This window comes from Dasypus novemcinctus, chromosome 2 (assembly GCF_030445035.2).
Source record: "Dasypus novemcinctus isolate mDasNov1 chromosome 2, mDasNov1.1.hap2, whole genome shotgun sequence".
Lineage (NCBI taxonomy): Eukaryota > Metazoa > Chordata > Mammalia > Cingulata > Dasypodidae > Dasypus > Dasypus novemcinctus.
Window position 1 is genome coordinate 167177621 of NC_080674.1, and position 19011 is coordinate 167196631.

Genomic DNA, 19011 nt, shown 5'->3' on the forward strand with positions numbered 1-19011 from the left:
TTCATTTGTTTCATTGTTTATTATCTTTCTTCCATTTCCCTTTCCTCTCTCCTCATTCCCAGCACCTAAACCAGTGTCAGGCATAAAGGACACAACAAATATTCATTAAATGAATACAATGAATAAATGAACAAAGGGGAGGGCAAAACAACCATGAAATATTAGTACAATCTGTTAAATTTTGCTACTTATATAAAAAACTTGCAATGCCTAATTTATAGTGGACAGTTAAAATATTGTAAGTTCAGCACCCCTCAGAGATAAACTGTATCCTTCATACATGGTCTTAGAGAAGACTGACAGATTCTTACATGACCCAGGTCCAAGCTGACTGCCTAGCTGGAATCTGGTAGGCAACCCCTAATTGCTCCAGCCTGGCTAGTTAATTGGACTTTCACTTTTTTTTTTTTTTTTTTTTAATTTGAAAGGCAACTTCCAGACAATGGTAAACACAGTTAAAACTCAGGAACGGTTAGTGACCAAGTTGTCCACTTGCATCATTAAAGAAGGTAATCTATAAAGAAGATGAAGTTAACAGAGATCAGACAGAAGAGACAGAGAGAGGGTCTGGATGAAGTTTGAGTCCTAGCTCACTATCCTCCTCACTGTTTTGATCTTCAGCTAATCCTTCATATATGTAACATACCCCAGTATCTTTTCAACAAATTCATCTTTCTGCTATATTAATAGTTCAAGTAGGGTTTCTGTCACCAAAAATAGTACTGAATAATGCAGTGTTCTTGAACTCACTTGTAAGAAACAGAGATAAGTTTAGTTTTCACATAAAGAAAATATTAATTAATGTAACCTGGCAGCCTACCACCTCAGTCTCCCACTCCCAGATCAAGGAGGAACAAAGGAAACCAGCTTAAGCCAGTCCTATAGCCAGTAAAAAAAGATGCACAAGAAAAAGCTAAGTCAATACCAATTCAGCACTAAATTCCATTCCTTATTTGGCAAAACGGAGCAGGTAAAAACTAAAATGGTTGGAATGTGATGGGGGAAGCGGTTAATCAAAAACTTTTGCACAGGAGAGTTAGACTTTCTCAAATAAGCTGTAACCTCTGAAGTATCCAATCTATGGAGAAACAGAGGAAGGGCTTGTGTGCTAGGTTTAGGGGTATAAATTGTGTCATTTTTCTTTGTTCAGCATGCCAGCCACGTTTTCTGGTTGTGCGCCCCTTCTTGCAAGATTGAGAATAAATTCTTTTCTTCTCCACAATCAGGTGAGCCTTATTTTCTTCCAGATTTCTTTCTTACATCACTGCACAGAATCATCTGCAGATTTCTTTAAACCAGTGCCACGACCCTAGAACAATGAAACCAGAATTTCGGTAGTCTGGGTCCTAGCCATTGGTAATTTCAAGAGCTACCCAGGGTGATTCTTCCAGATATTTCACTTAAAGTAGTCATTCTTTCATGAGTATTCTTTGTAACCATATGTGGGGAGATAAACTTTAATCCTTACAAGATTGAAAGACAAACTTTAACTGAGACAAATAACTACTGCTTCTTCATTCCACCATAATGGTAGGAATCACCTCAGAACCCCTTACTGTTTTTTGTATATTAGGTCCCACTCAAAGACCTGCAATATCAGAGCCTCCAGAGATCTAAATAGATTCTCCATGGGATTTTAATCACTCAAGCCTCCCACCCCCTAGGCAAATTCATACACAAATGACTGTTGTGACTCAGTTCACAATGTGAATCCTAGTTTCTTAAGGGCAAAGATTTGCGAAAGTAGCCAAAAACTGGTTTTGTACCTCTTAGCCCAATACCTCCTTCAAGGTTAAGTTGAGGTTAAAGAGGGAAAGAGAAGGATTTCTTCGGAGAATTACTCAAGTGTTGTGCAATTTCCATCTTATTCCCCCCGTGCCCTCCCACCCAAAAAGATGAAAGGGGTGCTTCTTCATTCAATTTAAGCTTAAGAGAGTCTGAACACGTTGCAATGATAGATAAAAGGCCATTATATATTTTGTCATAACTTACAAAATTGTGGAAAACTGAGTGTAAACTGTAATGTAAACTATAATCCACAGTTAGTGGCAATGCTTCAGTATGTGTTCATAATTTTAACAAATGTACCAGACTAATGAAGAATGTAATGTGGGAAATGTGGGAGGGGGAGGAAGCAGGGCATATTTTTTATGTAACATTTATGTAACCTAAAGTATCTTAAAAAAAAAAAAGTAAAATATATATATTTAATAAATATTTTGAAATAATTAACTTTGAATTAGAAACAGGAAAAAATATGCTTAAATTACAGGAACAGAGTAAATTTAAGGGTAGAAAACATAAATTGTGACTATAAATAAAGATTAATTTTAACAGTTAAAAAGAAAAAAGAGTCTGGATAATGTCCTCTAGAGTCTCTGGAAAAAAGGTAAAAAACTCATACCCAAAAAAACAGAACATAAAAGACCAGTCAACTGCCTGTCTGATTGAAAGGTGTCTACCTGGGAACAGCCCACACTCCCAGGATTCATGAACATTTCACACACAGGAAAACTGACCTGCAGCCATTTTAATCTGGACTTTGCCAGCTCTAGGGCCAATAAGACCTTAACAGAACAAATAACTGAGGTGGGTGGGAGTGAGAATCTGCTGGCAACCAAGGGTGAGGGAGAAATTAAACTTAGACATCTGATACTAACAAACAAATTCAGCAAGTTTGCAGAATATGAGATCAACATGCAAAAATCAGCTCTTTCTATACACTAGCAATGAACAATCAAAAATGAAATTAAGAAAATTCCATTTATAATAGTACCAAAAGAAAAAAATCATTAGGAATAAATTTAACCAAGGCAGTATAAAATTTAGACATTGGAAACTATAAGGCATTGCTTAAAGAAATTAAAAAGAAAGATCTAAATAAATAGAAAGATATCTGTGTTCATGGACTAGAAAACTTAATATTGTTTAGATGTCAATACTACCTGAAACAATCGACAGGATGAATGCAACCCCTACTAAAATCCCAATGGGGAAGCGAACTTGGCTCAACAGATAGAGCGTCCGCCTACCACATGGGAGGTCCAGGGTTCAGAGTCGGGCCTCCTGACGTTTGATGATCTGGCCCACGCGCAGTGCTGATGCACGCAAGGAGTGCCATGATACGCAGGGGTGTCCCCTACGTAGGGGAGCCCATGCGCAAGGAGTGCGCCCTGTAAGGAGAGCCGCCCAGTGTGAAACAAAGTTCAGCCTAGGAGTAGCGGCCGCACACACGGAGAGCTGACGCAGCAAGATAATGCAACGAAAAGAGACACAAGATTCCTGGTGCCGCTGACAAGAATACAAGAGGACACAGAACACACAGCGAATGGACACAGAGAGCAGACAACTGGAGCAGGGGGAAGAGGGGAAAGGAAGGGGAGAGAAATAAATAAAAATAAATCTTAAAAAAAAAAAAAATCCAATGGCTTTTTTTGGTAGAAATTGCAAGGGACTCCTTGCAAATAGCCAAAACAATCTTGAAAAAAAACAAAGTTGGAGGAGTCGTACTTCCCGATTTCAAAACTTACTACAAAGATACAATAATCAAAAGAGTGTGATACTGGCATAGGATAGACATGTGGACCAATGAAATAGAATTAAGAGTCCAGAAATAAACCTATACATGTATGATTGAAAGGTTTTCGACAAAGATTCCAAGACCATTCAATGGGGGAAAATAGTCTCTTCAACAAATAGTGCTGGATATGCTGCCAAGCCAAGAGATAGTAGAAAGGAAGGTCATGCAAAAAATTTTTATGGGGTAGGTCAGTATTCCTACACCCAGATTCCACTGCCCAGAACTTAAGTCACATGGCTTCATATAGCTCAACAATATATCTCAGGGAAGTATCTAGCAGTCCCTGCCACTCAACTGCTTTCCAGCACAGGCATCCAACCTTAGGCCAGTATGAACCTAACTTTAAAGGAAATGTGTAATTACCCAGATATTTTAATTATTAAAATAAGTGTTTGCAGCTGAAAGAGACCCCAGTGAACATGGGGAAAAAAATTATGGGACCCACCTAAGATTACATACAGGATAAAGAGAAGAGGCCGAGGTTTACAGTTTACAGTAGTAAGTCACAAGGGAAAATAAAGTTTCCATTTTATCAACTTTACTGGGTTCTTCCCTTTTAACTTGTCAGGAGTAAGTCACAAGGGAAAATAGGTTTACAGGAGTAAGTCACAAGGGAAAATAAAGTTTCCATTTTATCAACTTTACTGGGTTCTTCCCTTTTAACTTGTCACACTACTTTTTAGAGATGTTAAACAAATTTTTAAGTGAAAGAAATCTAAAGATTTCATAATTTAACATTTATAGTGTGATATTCTTCATTTATCTACTACATATAAAGCAAATGACAGCTCTACTTTTTAAGGATGACATCTTGCTATTATTGAAGATATCTTCAAACTTTTATTGCAATTTCAAAAATAGCAATGTCCCACACAATAGCACAAACACTTTGCATTTTAAGGTGATTACTCTTCATGTAGGGGTGTTCATTTGCCTATGATTGCTATAAAGTGAAATTACTGCCTGTGACTTCTCATAATTGACAAAGTTGCAGAATCAAAATAAAAGCCATTTACATGGCCTTTAGTTAAACCTCTTTTAAAACTGTCTACAAGAAAATAAACTAACATATGATGCTATTTACTGAAAGGAGAAAAGCAAGAAATAAAAAAGCAGCAACCTTCACGGTCTTTCATTCATTTCATCAATTAACACACACAAGGCAGCATCTTTCTCTATAATTTGGTCTCTCCTATGACCAGAATTTTCTCTTTGTTGTTGATTCTGTCCAGTGAAATTGTTGCTATCATCAGCATCCATTGGTTCAGTTTTTACTCTCATTCCTGCTTCTGAATGAGGCAAATCATCAGGCAAAGAAGCCAAGCAACTTTGAATCATCTCAACAACTCGTTCCAGATGCTTTTGAAACCTCTCAGCTGTTTCAAGGCGTTGACGTTTCTGCACCTCCATCATGACTCTCAGTGTCTCTCTGGCTTGGTGGGGTCGGTATTCATTTATAAGATGGTGCACATGTACAAAAAGTAGCTTAAGATCTTCTAGCTTCTCTTCTCGTTTTATACTCCCAGGGCTCCTTATCAAAATATCTAAGAGATCTAAGAAATTAATAAGAATAGACATATTGAGTTTTCTCAGTTCTTTCTTGTGATCAAACTGCATAGGATGAAGCCGTTCAATGCCCTGACTTTCCAAAGGGCGGATGATCAGATCGTCACATTGGAACTGGTTGCCAAACATCATATAACTGTCTTTTATTGGAGGTGGAGGCTTGGGAGCAAGGCCTTCCTGAATATTTTCATCTGTATATTCCTTAATGTACTGCATTGGAGGTGGTGGAAGCGCACTGACTTGCTGTGGTTCACCCATTTTGAAAGATCAGGAACCTACAGAAACAGACCAAAGATTTAGAGTAGAGCTAGAAAACAAACACTTGTCACATTTAGTGACTAGAGACAGAATACTTTTTATTTTCTGACAGTATGGGATCCAGGGTAAGATGATTCCTTAGTTTTTAAAACTACCATATTTGTAACAGGGAAAGGCTTCCATTCTTTTCTAATTAGGTATTAGATCCTCAATCACCCAAGTATTTCTCCTTCTCTACTAAATACTTTCATCAGCATTAAAAAAATGCTGTAGTATATCTCTACTTCTATAAAATAATCTTGATTCCACATCCCTCACTAGTTATGCCCCATTTCTCTACTCCTCTCCATAGCCAAACTACACATGCTGTCTCTCCATTTCATGTCCCAATCGCTTTTGCTTTTTTATAGATTGATTTTCAAGCATATACATGTAATTTTAATGAACACTTTGACCAAGATCAACATTGCTCACATCTAGGTAAGCATCTGAGTTTCCTGGACAAAATGATGATTTAATCCAATACACTTTCCCCACCTCCTCTGCAAGGTATATATGGTTGTATGGACATACTAACTTCCTGTATCTACTACAGAAATCTCAAATCCAAACATATCTTCCACAGCCACATCATCACTACTTCTTCCACTTTAAGCTTGGATATATCATAAAATGAGAAGATCCAGAGTGGTTTTTTTTCGGATTGATTTTATCACAGAGGTTCAAGACAACACAATACCCTCCAACATCAGGGAGCAAGTAGCATGCCAGAGGCACTTCTATATTGAAATTTGTGAGATACTGTGGGCAGCTGTGGGGCAACCCTGAGTTTCTAACAAGCCACAGTTATGCAAAGGATGATGCTGAAAGCCAAGGGAACATGGATACCATGAGTTACTATGACTATTCACCACAATTCACTGTTTTACTAGCCTTCTGCATATTTATTTTTGTCATTCTCCAATCTGGATCCAATCCCCTACCACTCCACCAAAACTGCTCAAGATCATCAACAATCACTACATGGCCAAATGCAATGGGTATTTTTCTGCATTTATCTTAATCTCTGAGAAACATAACAATTGCCTCTTCTTCCTTCTCAATACTCTCCTCCTCCCTCAGCTTCTGTGACAATGCTATCTTGTCTTCCTCCTACCTCCACTTCCTCTCAGTTTTCTTTGATGCCTCTCCTTCTCTACCCAAATGATGGTGTCTGAAACCTGCTCTGGGCCCTCTTCTCTCTCTAAATTAGGGAATCACAAACTCAAATACTGAGGGAAAAGGCAAACAACATAAAATTAATGAGTCAAGCACTCTGTGACAGGAATTATGGTGAATAAACAGGAGTGTGCGTGTCAGATTTCAACATTCATCCTGATTTTTCAAGAGATGGCATATATCCAGATTTTTATGGGAAATCTCTCAATATTTAAATATTGGTAATCAAATCCAGAAATTGTGAGAAACTGTGGAACCAAAAAGTATATATCTACACAATCTTTGTGGTCTGCAGGCCACTAGTTTTAGATCTCCGCTCTACATTCTCCCTTGAGTGATTTCAGTCAACCCCATAGCTTTTAATACCATCTATATCAGTGTTTCTCAACCAGGTGAAATCCCTGCCCTGGGATATCTGACAAGATCTGGAAACATTTTTGATTATCACATATGGGTGGGGAGGGTACTACTGGCATCTATAAGGTAGAGGTCCAAGATGCTGCTAAATACTCTTACAATGCACTGGGAAGCACCCCACAATAAAGAATTAGCTGGCACAAAATGTCAACAGTGCCAAGGAGGAAAAACCCTGATCTAATTTATATCTCCAGTCCAGACTGCCTCTCTGAGCTCTATGTGGATGTCTCATAAAGTATTCAAACTTGAAAAACTGAATTCATTAATTACACACACACACACACACACACACACACCAAATCTGTCCCTCCCCCCAATTTTCCACTCTCCATTCAGTGTTTCAAGTCAGAAGCCTCAAGGTTATTTTAACCCTTTATACTTATCAACCTATTTCCCATCACTGTAAAACCGATCACCAACTCCTAATTGAGTTTTTTTAAACGATATTTTTAAAGAAGTTTTAGATTACAGAAAAGTTACACTGGAAAAATAGGGGATACCCATATATGGGAATCTTATATTAGCATCTTATATTAGCGGTACATTTGTTACAATTGATCAACAAATATTGAAGCATTGCTACAAAACATGGCCTACGGTTTACATTATGGTTTACACTTTGCACCATACGATTCCTAATTAATTCTTTACCTTCAATAATTCAAATTCATCAGTTCTAGTCTAGCCACCGTCTTCTCTTGCCTGGATTACAACAGCTTCTCCAGGGATGTTTTTGCTTTCACTACTGTTCTATATAGTACCAAAAATAATCATCTCATACCACTCTCCTCCTAAGCAATTCTGTCTTCAGTCTAGTATTCTTTCATAATTATTTAACTATATATAGCAAGTTCTTCTACCTTAGTGTCTTTCCATAAACTATTCTTTCTGATTGGGATGGTTTTCTACCTGCTCCTAGAATGGAGCTGGCTTCAGGAATTGGCTTAAAAATGTTATCTCTTCAGAAAAAACTCTGATTATCCATCAAAAGCAGATTCTGACTGCCCTCTTTTATTCTCTGTACTAGTATCCTGTTTGTCTCCCTCAGCAACATATAAACTTCCCAAGGGGAAGGACTGTGGACTCTCATAGTTCTTGCTATGAACACAGCCTTACACATAGGAATTTCATAAGAATTTGTTGAGCAACTCCATCCACTTCAAGTAGGTTCCAAATCAATGGGAATTTGGAAAAAGTAGGCACAAATATCCTTAATGTGTAACCACTCCTTCAAATATTTGTCTAATAAATGAAAATAAGAATACAATATGATTATGATAGGTAATATCTAACAGCACTCCTGGTGCCAGTCACTATTCTATATACTTTTCACATGGCTCTGAGAAATCTGTGAAAGGTACTCTTATTGCCTCCATTTTATCTACTTTTTTTAAGAGGTACTGAGGATTGAACCCAGGCCCTTGTACATGATAAGCAGGCGCTCAACCACTGAGCTACATCTTCTCCCTCTTGCCTCCATTTTAGAGATGAGACAAACGTGACTCAGAAAAGCCACTCGACCAAAGTCACAAAGTAGTAAAGGAGAGATCAAGAGCTAAGTTCTTAAACACTACATTTTACAACTTTCAAAGATAACCAAGTAACACCGTCTCCATACTAGTGCTGCTTACAGTCTATTATGGAAACAGTGAGGTAACTATTAAGTTTTAGGGCTACTTAATGCAAAGGACTTGACCAAGATTGCTATTTTTACTACAGGCTTTATCTCTCTCATGGCCCTACCTGGCAGACCCCTCCCCATTGCCTTAAAACTAATCTTGCAGCTGTGGCACTGCAGTGAAAAACAACTTCAACTACAGGATAAACAACTCCAGATATTACCTATTTCAAGTATCTGTTCTCCCCCGACTTCCCCCCAGTCCCCCTCCTTAGCCAGAAAACCCATTAATATCTTTTATTGCTCTTTCCCTAAAACTTAACCAACCCCCTGCCTTCCTAGGAGTGAGATCAGACCCCTTCTGAGTTCACTTTCATCAATCAATATAGCCTGAATCGAGTCCATCCTTGCCAGTCTCACTTTGTCTGGTGAAATTTTTTCTTTAACAGACTCAAAAGATGAAGAGATTTGACTTTGGAAAAAAATATTTAATTTCATATTGGAAAATATATCATAAGCAAAGTTAAAAGGTAAACAAGGACTGGAAGAAAAATGTTTGCAGATTATCACAGTGCAAACATTAGAAAAAAATTTTAACTTATTTTCTGACGCCATCCCCACAACAAGAAATTTTGCTTATCTTGTTCACAACTCTAACTCTAGCACCTCAAACAGTGCCTAGCAGATGCTAGTTCCTCAATAAAGATCCACTGAATGAGTTTTTAAAAAACCTGTATTTTAAAAAAATAAATAAAAACCTAGGCAAAGGACAAGGAGAAAAATGCAAATACCAAATAAAGGTGAGTAAATGTTCAAACTAATATATTTCTTTAAGTAAATAAAAACCACCATTCAACAAATTTAAAAGCACCTCCTATGTGGCAGGCTCCAACAGGCCCTTTGCTATTCTGTATTCTGGCTCAGCAGGGAAGCCTTTTGGGGCAGATCAACCATTCACCTCATCTCTCATAGAAGAAGCCACCATCCCTACAACTGCCTAACTTCCTCAGATGGCAGGCAATATACCACCCAAGAGAACATGGGGACTTTTCATACACAGCTGACGGGAAAGTAAACTAATACATACCAACAATTCCACTTCTAGAAAATTATCCTATAAAAATACCACTTCAAACACACAAAGACAATGTGCACAACAATGTTCAATGCAGCATGTTTCGAAAGAGTAGGAAAAGCTAGAAATAACCCATGTTTATATACTATTATAAAACCGTTAAGGAAAAAGGGACTAGTGTGTCTGAGAGTGAGAGATGGTGTTCATAAATACTTACATATTATTTTAATTATTCACAACAAGCTTATGTTAGTTGAAGACAGTTATAGTCAATTTTTTAAAACTTTTTAACAAATTCAACCTTACAGAAAGTTGCAAGAGTAGTATCACCTAGAAGAACATTCTCCAAATGTTAACATTTTCCTTCATTTGCTTTATTCATCTTTCATCTCTTTACCCTTAAATATTTCACTGTGTATCCTAAAAACAAGAAAGTTCTCTTACAATCACGGTATAATTACCAAAATCAAGAAATCATCATTGACAAGAATCCTTCAAACTAAAATTTCAGACAGTCTCGGGTTTCACCAAACGCAAGCATTTTTACGCTGGGAATCCTGTCCTGTGCTCCCCAGTATTTTGTGCATCCCTCGATTCAAGCTGCAATTTTTGAAAGGCCAACAATGTGTACCATTTATTTACTCTTACTTACTCTTCATAACAATTCTGTGAGTTAAGTACTATTATCAACCTCATTTTAGAGATGAGGATCCGAAGGTTCAATGAAGGGAAAGTTATTTGCCACAGATTAAACGGCCAACGAACCGGGACTCTTACCCAGGTCTTTTCAGCCCGAGCCCAAGCTCTTTCGATAAGCTACGAAGCTTCTAACCGTAGCAGAGAAACTTGCCATATTACAGAAATTATGTTCATTTCTCAATCAACTATCTAGATATCTCTTCAAGGACGATGGCGGTCTTATTCATTTTTGCAAAACGGGTCACGCATCAGAGAGAGTCGGTTCTAAGACTCAAATTGCAGCTTCTAGTGTTTACTCTGCCCTGAGGGACTTCAGCCACACAGGGTATTCCAGGGCCTCGCCCCCAGAGATTTAACTCAGTGTGCCTTCTGTGGACAGGACTCCCGGAAGACAGTTTTCAAAATCTCTTAAAATAAATCTGTCCGTTAGGCTTGGATCTGCCGCCCCCACGCCCACCCTCGTCTATTAATTCAGTTGATTTCACAACTGCTCCCTGACGCAGAGAACGGAGGCATGGCTATTCCCATTTTACAAAAGGCCGGAGAGGGAAAATGACTCGCCCAAGGCCAAACAGCTCAGAAAACCAGTGGCTAGAACCCAGGACTCCCCATCTCCGGTCCGGCTAGACCTTCCCAAACCGAGAAGTGCCGAGCCGGCCGCGCCGAGGACAACTCCCGGTCGGCTGTCCACCTCAGGTGGCAGGAGAGGAAAGCGAGAGAGTGTCCTCGGAGGCCGAGCCTCTCCAAGCCTCCCCCATTTCCAGCCAAATCCTGAGGAACCCGCGGAGTCCGGAAGGAGAAACGCGAGCACACTAGATACTAAAGCCGTCGCCGCCCACTCACCTAGCTCCAGGTTTACTCTGGTAGCGCCGTTGCCACCACAGTCCAAATCGGATTTCCGGCCACCTTCTCCAGGAAGAAGCCACTGACGCTACCCTCTGATTGGCTGCAAGAGCTGTCCTGTAACCGGAACTCTAGTCTCGCCTCAGACCGAAGTCTCCCTATTGCGCCTGCGCTCACCAACCTACCCGCTCTTCGCGGGAGCATTTGGTGACGAAAGTAACTGCGGGATTTGGAGATGGAGCTAGATGTTTGTTTACGGTACGTTCTTTCAGTGAAAGTAGCGGCTGATCGCTTCGTTCCTTCCTTTTTTTTTTTTTTAAACGTCCCAAAAATTTCAACAAGGCATCGATATGCCTTACTTAAAAATTAGAAAACACAGCTTAGCAGATATTTTAAAAATTGTATCGACTCTAACGCCACTCACAAAGTATATAAAAATGAGATGGGACTCTTTATGTTATTTATAATTTTTAAATCTGGAAATATTTGTGAACAGGCTTGGGAATCAGTAATACATTCATAATGCCCATTTCTTCACCATCCGTTCAATTTTATTGTCGTTTAGGAATTCAGAGATGTCTATTGTATTTCCAGGCCAAAAATTAAGTTATTAAAAGCAGCAGAATTGAAGGCTTATTTTGGAGATTATTTCACACAAAAAATGGCACAAATTTCTAAGCTCATGGGAGTCTTACAAGATTACTGGTTCAAATAATACTTCCACGTAGAGAATCACTTTAGCAGAGACCAGAAAAAATTGGTAACTTCTATGAAAATCAATGCATCTATATTGCACAGATAAAATAAGATTGTTATTCTGATGAAAGTTCTTAAAACCTTTTTAAAGTTCTTTAATCTCTTCAAAACTAAGATCTTTTATTTCATTAAAATTTATATGGAGAATTTCAAACTTATGCAAGAGTGCAAAGAATTGTATAAACAACCTTCATGTACTCAGCATGTACATGTAACTTTAGCAATTACCTACCTATAGACATCATCTCAATTCATTCATAAATATTGCAGCACACATCTCTAAAGGATAAGGACTCTTAAATTTTTTTAACATAACCACAGTACCTTTATCTCTTTTAAAAATATTAACAGTAATTAAAGGGAAAATGGCGGCAGCTTAGGTGTGCACTCTCCATCTCTCACAAAAAAAAAACGGCTGAGAAAGTGCAAAATCCTACCCAAGTGAACTGTTTTGGGAACCCACAGAGCAGGAGGCTTCAGGTCATCAATCTGGAGGAAACTGGACAAAGAGCTAAAGAGCCCAAGGGAAAACCATTAATTTCTCCCCCCTGTGACTCAGGAAACTACCAGCAGCTAAGCCCCACCCTGAAGGCAAAAAGCTAGCACAAAACCGACTCCCAGCCGTGCACTGAGTGGGAGTGAGATTTCTCCAGTGCTACTGTCTTTATTTTTGTTTCCCCTTCTTCTGTTTCCCTTTATTTTTATTTTTATTTTTTTACCAATTTTGTCTACCTACGCTATTTTTCTTCCTTCATCTTTCTATCTTCTGCTTTCTGTTGTTCTTACATTCCACCTCTTTTTGTTTGGGCTTCAATTTTCCTTCTTTATTTCTATTTTTTTCTCTGTTTTCTTCTTTTACTTTTTTTTCTGTTTGTCTTTTCTCATTCCCTCTCTTCACATCATCCTGGCCTTTTAATTTATTCTCTCTATTTTTCTCTATTCGGTTTCTCATCTCATTGTACTCCACTTTTTTACTTATTGCTCTGCACTTCTTACATGAGTTAATTATTCATTTTCCTAGGACTTATATGTTCCTCTTCTACCTTTTATTATTCCTACTATTTTTTTTTCCAATGGAGCATACACAACAGCAAGGAAATAGAATAATAGGAATGAAGTGTCAAAATGAAAACTTACCACACACAAAACAACAACAAAAATAAAACCCTAGATTACAAAGAGAAGCTAATCAACTGAACAAACCTGTCAAGATAAATTGATATCTAGACACCAACAAAAAATTACAACGCATACTAAGAAACAGGAAGAAATGGCCCAGTCCACAGAACCAACTAAAAAACAGGAGGAGATGCAGAAAATGGAACAATTAATCAGAAATGTTCAAACAAATATCATGAATCAACTTAATGAAGGGAAGGAAGAGATTAAGAATAATAAGAATACACTGGGAGAACACACTGAAAAAATTGTAAACATACATAAAAAGATAACGGATATGATGGTAATGAATGGCACAATACAAGAAGTAAAAAATACACTGGAAGCACATAAAAACAGATTTGAACATTCAGAAGAAAGAGTCAATGATGTGCAAGACAGCACAGGTGAAATCAGACAGACAGTAGAACAGATAGATGAAAAGATAGAAGAAATCCAGCAGGGATTTAGGGATTTGAATGACAGCATGAAATGCACAAACATATGCAATATAAGCATCCCAGGGGGGGAAGAGAAGGGAAAAGGGACAGATGGTGTGTTGGAGGAAACAATGGCTGAAAATTTCAGTGAAAGACATTGAAGGACATATTGAAGGACATGGACATACATGTCCAGAAAGTGCAGCATGCCAAGAAGAGTGTAAATCCAAGACAAATACTTGTCAAATTGTCCAATGCTCAAGACAAAGAGAGAATACTGAAAGTAGCAAGAGAAAAGAGAACCCTCACATACAAGAGAAGCTCGATAAGATTAAGTGCCAATTTCTCATCTGAAACCATGGAGGCAAGAAGGTAGAGGTATGACATAATTAAGGTACTAAAAGAAAAAAACTTCCAGCCAAGAATTCTCTATCCAGCAAAACTGATATTCAAAAATGAGAGTTAAAAATATTCACAGATAAACAGAAATTAAGAGAGTATGTCATTAAGAAACCAGCACTTCAAGAAATATTAAAGGGAGTTCTGCAGGTCAAAAGGAAAAAATGGGAGAAAGAATTAGAGGAGAATGTAAAAACAACTAAAAATATAAGAAAAATAAAAGCAACATAGGGCCTACATAAACCTAAAGAAAATATGGCTAATGAAAGTAATTCCTTGACAGTAATATCATTAAGTGTTAGTGGATTAAACTCACCAGTCAAGAGACACAGATTGGCAACATGGATAAGGAAATATGACCAATCTATATGCTTTCTACAAGAAACCTACCTTAGACCCAGGGATGCAAGGAAACTGAAAGTGAATGGTTGGAAAACAATTCTACAAGCAAAGAATAACCAAAAAGGGGCAGGAGTAACTGTACTAATATCAGACAAAGTAGTAGACTTTAAATGCAAAACTATTTTATGAGACAAAAATGGACACCATATATTAATAAAAGGAGTAATCTGTAAAGAATAAAGGACAATCATAAACATCTATGCACCTAAGCAGGGTGCCTCAAAATACATGAGACAAACACTGGAAAAACTAAATAGAGAAATAGATACCATATTGACAATTATAGGGGGGACTTTAATACATCATTATCACCATGAGAACATCTCGACAGAGAATCAATAAAGAAACAGACTTTGAATAATACATTAGAGGGCCTGGACCTAATAGACATATACAGAACATTACACCCAAATACTGTGGGATATACAGTCTTCTTCAGTGCACATGGATCATTCTCTAGGATAGACCACATGCTAGGCCACAGAACAAGCCTCAATTAATTCAATAAGTTTGAAATTATACACGTAATTTCTCTGACCACAATGGAATGAAGGTGGAAATCTGTAAGGACCAGAGAACCACATTAGGCACAAAGATATGGAAGTTGAACAACACACTCTTGGACAAACAGTGGCTCAAGAAGGAAATCACAAAATAAATCAGTAACTCCCTTGAAATGAATGAAAATGACAATGTATCAAAACCTATGGGATGCAGCAAAAATGTTCTGAGAGGAAAATTTATAGCCATAAATGCCTACATTAAAAAAGAAGAAAGAGCTAAAATCAAAGACTTAACTGCACACCTGGAGTAATTAGGAAAAGAAAAACTAACCCCAAAGGAAGTTAAAAAAAAGGAACTAACAAAGATTAGAGCAGAAGTAAATCGAAAATAGGAAAGCACTAAAAAAAATAAAACCAGAGGCTGGTTCTTTGAGAAGATCAATAATATTGACAAACCCTCAGACTAACGAAAAAAGAGAGAAGATGCAAATACATAAAATAAGAAATGAGGAAGGAAATATCATCACTGACCCCACAGAAATGAAGAATATAACAGGATACTTTGAAAAATTATATGCCAATAAGATAGACAATTTAGAGCATATGGATAAATTCCTAGAAACAAGCAGCCTACATTGATGAAAGAAGAAATTGATGAACTCAACATATCAATCACAAGTAACAAGATAGAATTAGTCATCAAAAACCTCCCAACTAAGAAGAGCCCAGGACCATATGGCTTCACAGGTGTATTCCACCAAACATTCCAGAAAGAGCACTAATCCTGCTTAAGCTATTCCAAAAAATAGAAGTGGAGGGAACATTGCCTAACTCATTCTATGATGCCAATATCACCCTAATACCGAAGCCAAACAAAGATGCCACAAGAAAGGAAAACTATAGACCAATCTTTCTAATGAACCTAGATGCTAAAATCCTCAACAAAATTCTTGCTAATTTCATTCAACAACACAGCAAATGAATTATACACCACGACCAAGTGGATTTCATCCCTGGTAATGCAAGCATGATTCAACATAAGAAAATCAATCAATGTAATACACCACATAAATAGATTGAAAGAAAAAATCAAATGATCTTCTTTGTAGATGCAGAAAAAGCATTCAACAAAATGCAACACCCCTTCCTGATAAAATCACTAAGAAATAGGAATAGAAGGAAACTTCCTCAACATGATAAAGGGTATATATGAATAACCCACAGCTAATATCATATTCAATGGAGAAATCCTAAAACTTTCCCTTTAAGATTTTGAACAAGATAAGGATGCCCATTTTCACTGCTCCTGTTTAACATTGTGTTAGAAGTACTTGCTCAAGCACTTAGAGAAGAAAAAGATACAGGCATCCAAATTGGAAAGGAAGAAGTAAAAATTTCACTATTTGCAGATGACTTGATCCTGTACATAGAAAGCCCTGAGAAATCTACAACAAATCTTCTAGAGCTTATAAATGAGTTCAGTAAAGTCACAGGTTATAAGATCAATGTGCAAAAATCAGTAGCATTTCTGTACACAAACAATGAACATTCTGAGGAGGGAATCAATAAAAAATCCATTTACAATAGCAACTAAAAGAATCAAATACCTAGGAAAAAATTTACAGATGTAAATGACAAACACAGGAAACTACACAACACTGTTAAAGGAAATCAAAGAAGATTTAAATGGAAGAATACTCCCTGTTCATGGATAGAAAGACTAAACATCATTAAGATATCCATCCTACCCAAACTGATATACAGATTTAATGTAATCCCAATAAAAATCACCACAGCATTTTTTACTGAATTGGAAAAACTATGAAATTTTTCTGGAAAGGCAAGAGGCCCCGAATAGCCAAAGACATATTGAAAAAGAAAAACAGAATTGGAAGAATCACACTACCTGACTTTAAAACATACTACAAAGCTACAGTGGTCATAACTGAATGGGATTGGCATAAGGTAGATGTACTGACGAATGGAACTGAACTGAGAGTTCTGATATAGATCCCGTATATACAGTCAACTGATTTTCAACAAGGCCACCAAGCCTATTCAACTGGGTGAGAATGGCCTCTTCAACAACTGCTTAGAGAACTGGATATTCAAATCCAAAAGAATGAGAGAGGTACACCATCTCATACCTTATATAAAAATTAACTCAAGATGGATCAAAGACCTAATATAAGAGCCAACCAAGACCATAAAGACCTTGGAAGGTAAAGTAGGGAAACATCTACAGGATCTTGTAATAGGAAATGGTTTCATGAACTTCACACCCAAAGCCTGAGCAGCCTAAGAAAAAATACATAAATGAGACCTCCTCAAAGGAGTTTGTCAAGAAAGTGAAAAGGCACCCTACTCAATGGGAAAAAATATTTGGTAACCATACATCTGATAGGGACCTAATATCCTGTATATATAAAGAAATCCTACACCTGAAAAATAAAAAACAACCCATTTTTTAAAAAATGGGCATGCGATTTGAATGCACTTCTCCAAAGAAGAAATACAAATGGCTAAAAAGCACATGAAAAGATGCTCAACATCACTAGCTATTAAGTAAGTGCAAATCAAACTACAATGAGATATCATCTTACACCCATTAGACTGGTGGCTATTTTAAAAAGCAGAGGAACCTTTTATATTTTTAATGTAACATTTTTTGTGATCTATATCTTTTTAAAAAAGACAAAATAATTTTTTAAAAATAGAGGACTATAAGTGTTTGAAAGGATGTGGAAGAATGGGAACCCTCATCCTCTGTTGGTGGGAATGTCAAATGGTGCAACCATTGTGGAGGACAATGTGGTGGTTCCTCAGAAAGCTAACTATAGATCTGCCATATGATCTAGCAAGTCCACTACTGGATATATACCTAGAAAAATTGAAAGCATGGATGCAAATAGATATATACACACCAATGTTCATAGCAACATTATTCACTATTGCCAAAAGTTGAAATCAACCCAAATAACAAACAGATGAGTGGATAAACAAAATGTGGTATTTACATACAATGGACTATTACTTAGCTGCAAGAAGGAATAGTATTAACACACATGATAACATGGATGTATTTTGAGGACTGTATGTTGAGTGAAGCAAGCCAGACACTGAAGGACATATTATTACATGACCTCACTGATAAGAATTAAGCAAATTGAGCAGACTCACAGAGCTAGAGTCTGGGAGATTGGTTTTCAGGAAATAGAAAGGAGGAAGGCTGTAAGCCAATGCCCATATGGGTAATATCTATGATAAGGTGAAAGTGTGTAATTATGCAGCAGAGGGGCATGATGGTGGTGCAGTGATACTCTCGGGTTAGGCAGTGCAGATGTTTCGGGGGAATAGGGTGGGGGGTCGGGGCTGGACTGTCCATGGAACTTGGGAGAGGGTTCAGGGAGGGAGCAGGTGAACACTGGGGATTGGTGGGTATGTGGCTGAAACTACAATGTTGGGAATACTCTTTTGGCAATAGGGTAAGGTAGGATTACTGGTTTAGGGCATTGGCTGTGGGGGGCATTCAGGACAGGATGCACTAGGGCAGGGTTTTAGGGAGTGTTCAAATGTTCACTTTGACATAGTATGTTATATCAGTGGGTGGAGACACACATAATGAGCGGGAAGGTGCTGAACTCCCATCCTAGGAAGGCCCACTAAGTTCTCAAATAAAGAAGCAGGAGTCTCTTGAGAGCATGGGTACTGCCCAATATGAGAGGACAGACCGGTGTGTCAAGACCTAAGTGTTGTTGCAAGTAGCTATGAGTCTGGTCCTGCAAAGAGTGAAGCCTGGTGGTTGTTGTGGGTCCTGGGGAGGGGAGGGAGAGGGAAGGATAGAATAGATGGAACAGGCAGCATTTTGATGGTGATGGAAGTGTTCAACATGATCTTGCAATGATGGATACAGGCCATGTTAAGTTTCATCAAAATTTATAAGAGTGTCCAAAATGTAAAACATAATGTAAACCACTGACCATAGTTGGTAGATGTGTTTTAATATTTGTACATCAGTTGTAACAAGTATATCATCCATACATAAAATGTTATTAATAGGGGAAGGGAGAAAAGGGGGA

General features: G+C 37.7%; 1 protein-coding gene across 2 annotated transcripts; it reads right to left on the reverse strand.

The window, feature by feature from the left end:
• MED7 (mediator complex subunit 7) lies at positions 1-11353 on the reverse strand. 2 transcript variants are annotated; one of them, XM_004453529.3, is made up of 2 exons: positions 11275-11353; positions 1-5421 (listed from the first exon to the last, which is right to left on the reverse strand). In XM_004453529.3, exon 2 carries the CDS (start codon positions 5402-5404, stop codon positions 4703-4705), a length of 702 nt encoding a protein of 233 aa, XP_004453586.1. In that variant the 5' UTR covers positions 5405-5421; positions 11275-11353; the 3' UTR covers positions 1-4702. The 2 variants fall into 2 exon arrangements, with proteins under 2 accessions (XP_004453586.1, XP_004453587.1); XM_004453530.5 differs by lacking the exon at positions 11275-11353 and adding an exon at positions 10510-11226.
• Positions 11354-19011: the final 7658 nt, after the last annotated feature.

Bases quoted from the DNA above. Each gene is read 5' to 3' on its own strand.
- MED7 (XM_004453529.3), bottom strand. From the start codon at position 5,404: ATGGGTGAACCACAGCAAGTCAGTGCGCTTCCACCACCTCCAATGCAG.